Source organism: Vitis riparia, chromosome 14 (assembly GCF_004353265.1).
Source record: "Vitis riparia cultivar Riparia Gloire de Montpellier isolate 1030 chromosome 14, EGFV_Vit.rip_1.0, whole genome shotgun sequence".
NCBI classification, from domain to species: Eukaryota; Viridiplantae; Streptophyta; class Magnoliopsida; order Vitales; family Vitaceae; genus Vitis; species Vitis riparia.
The window spans coordinates 18607172-18609867 of NC_048444.1; the positions used below are offsets into that span (position 1 = coordinate 18607172).

A 2696-nucleotide genomic window follows, 5' to 3' on the forward strand; every position below is an offset into this window, starting at 1 on the left:
TCACTGTTTGAGAAAATTGTCGATCTACCATTGCAATAAAAGACATAAACATCCGAAAAACTTCTGTTTTATCCACCAACAAATAAATCCACACAGCTCTTGAGAAATCATCAACAATAGTTAAAAAATAACGAGCTCCACAAGAAGAGACATGTTTATAAGAGCCCCACAAATCACAATGTATTTTCTCAAAAATTCTAGTTGCCTTATTGTCACTTAAAGGAAATTTGTCTCTAGGATGCTTAGCACGAAAACATATTTCACAAGCTTTGTTTAAACTACCCTTAAGATTGCTAACTGGAGGAAGTAACTTCACTACTTTCTCTGAAGGATGTCCCATCCTTTTGTGCCACAACTCCAAAGTGGATGCTGCATTGTGGACAGAAACATGTTGTACCGAATCACCTTCAGCTCCACCAAAGTAGTAAAGTCCATCTCGCCTAACTCCCGTTCCAATCAGCTCCCTGGTGTGGTCCTGTATAGCACACATATAAGAATTAAATTGGACAATACAATGTAAGTCATCAGTCAATTGTGAAACCGAAAGTAAATTGCAATTGAGTTTCGGCACATAAAGAATGTTTTTAAGAGTGATGTTATGCGACAAACGAACGGAACCGGATTGGGTCGCAACAACAGATTCACCATTAGGAAGGCCAACCGGACACTCAAACAACGCTATAGTATCAAATAACCAAGATAAATCACCGGTCACGTGATGAGTTGCCCCGGTGTCAATGATCCATGACTTCGTGTCAAACTTACCATTCAACCTGACATCCGGAACTTGAGCATTACCAATTAAGCCCGCAAGAGCTTTCCATTGTTCGGGTGTGAAGAGTTGATCGGTAGAACTTTTAGTAGAGGATGCTCCAACTGTGCTACTTGCCGCGTTAGCACGAGCTAAACCACGCCCACGACTAGCCTGCTGACGACTACGTCCAACACCCCCATCAGCCTTGTTTTGATCCAACCACCCCTCAGGATAACCCACTATTTCATAACAATTATTTTTGTCATGGCCATGCTTGTGATAGTGAGGACAAGCAACGAGGGACCAACAAGTTGAAGTCTCGTGCCCCGTCTTCTTGCAGTGGCTACACACAGGCCTCTCCATTTTTCCTCGTCCTCTTCCAGCACCTGTACGGACAGCAAAGCCAAGGACCTCTACTGGCTTGTCTTCTGTGACTGCCTTGGCGAGCCGCACACGCTCATCTTGTATCACCAGTTGGTACGCTCGATCAAGCGAAGGCAAGGGATCTTGAGAAAGGATATTGGTTCGTAATTGAGCGTACAGATCAGTGTTGAGTCCCATCAAGAAATCATGTAATTTTCCTTGTTCACGTCTTGCTTGGTGCAATGATGCGGCAGTACAAGACGAACAACAAGTGCAAGAGATTAGCGGTTCATGCTTAAATAATTCCTCCCATAATACATTCAATTTGCCATAGTAAGTTGTAACAGACATAGATTTCGGTTGCTCACACTTAGCAATTGAAGTCTTTAACTGTTGAATTCTTGGGCCATTAACCATAGCATATCGTTGCTTAAGATGCTCCCATAAGCGTTTTGCATCACGAAATTTAGATAGAGTACTCTTTACCTCGGGATCGATTGTGTTTGTAATCCAAGAAACCAACATTGCATTGACGGTGTTCCAATCAGATTGGGTATATGGAGGTTGTGGTCCGGTGATAGTGCCTTCCAAAAATTCAAACTTGCGGCGTGCCTCCAATGCCAACTGAATATCGGAAGCCCAATCATCGTAATTGTCGCCGCGTAAACGAGTGGGAGTGATGAAGTCGCCTGGTCGGTCTCCTGTGCCGAGAAAAAAAGGTGAATTCATCTCCCTTTTAGGTGGCGGCAATGGTGGTTGTTCATCGTCGCCGGCCATTGTTTTATTGTGTGTGCATGTCAGTGCTCTGATACCATGTAAAGTGTGATTAAAGGGTCAAAGCTTCACCCTAATTGATATTCATCCATGTCAATATATAGTACATCAAGCAAACCTAATTAAGGGAAAATCGTGAGTTTAGGAAACAATCCTAAACAATGCCGTGAGTTTAGGAAACAATCCTAAACAATCCTAAACAATAGCAACTACTTTCCTAGAATATATCATAATATCTCAACATGTTTAGGAAACAATCCTAAACAATCCTAAACAATAACAACTACTTTCCTAGAATATATCATAATATCTCAACACTGCTTCTGTTCTTCAAATTGAATCCGATAGCATCCATATGTTTTTTCTCTCTATTCCCCTCCATAGCCCTTTGTCAGATCGTTTGCAACTCTCCCCACCCCCATACTCATTCTGATCTCCTCTACTCATTTTCATTCTCATTTTGCTCACATGTCTATGTCGCTCTGCTCCTTTGTGCGATTCTGATTCCTGTAGCTATCAGCCTGTTGTTAGTTTACTGCTGCTGTTCTTTTGGTTTTCTGTCATCGATCTGATCTGTGTTCCAAAAGAGAAAAAAGGAGTAGCAAATAGAAAATGGTAGGCATTCTTGGTTCGGTTGCAGCAAAAGTTTCAGAGTACCTGGTTGGTCCAGTCGCACGTCAGCTGGGTTATCTGTTTAACTACCGTACCAACATTGAGGATCTCTCTCAAAAGGTTGAGAAGCTGAGGGATGCCAGGGCTAGGCAGCAGCACTCTGTGGATTAAGCTATTGGGAATGGACATACAA

At 42.4% G+C, this 2696-nt stretch overlaps 1 protein-coding gene across 1 annotated transcript; it reads right to left on the reverse strand.

Annotated features, from left to right (window-relative positions):
• LOC117930515 lies at positions 1-1894 on the reverse strand. The gene is made up of 3 exons (XM_034851159.1): positions 614-1894; positions 299-475; positions 1-24 (listed from the first exon to the last, which is right to left on the reverse strand). The coding sequence occupies exons 1-3, from the start codon at positions 1892-1894 to the stop codon at positions 1-3; spliced, it is 1482 nt and encodes a 493-aa protein (XP_034707050.1).
• Positions 1895-2696: the final 802 nt, after the last annotated feature.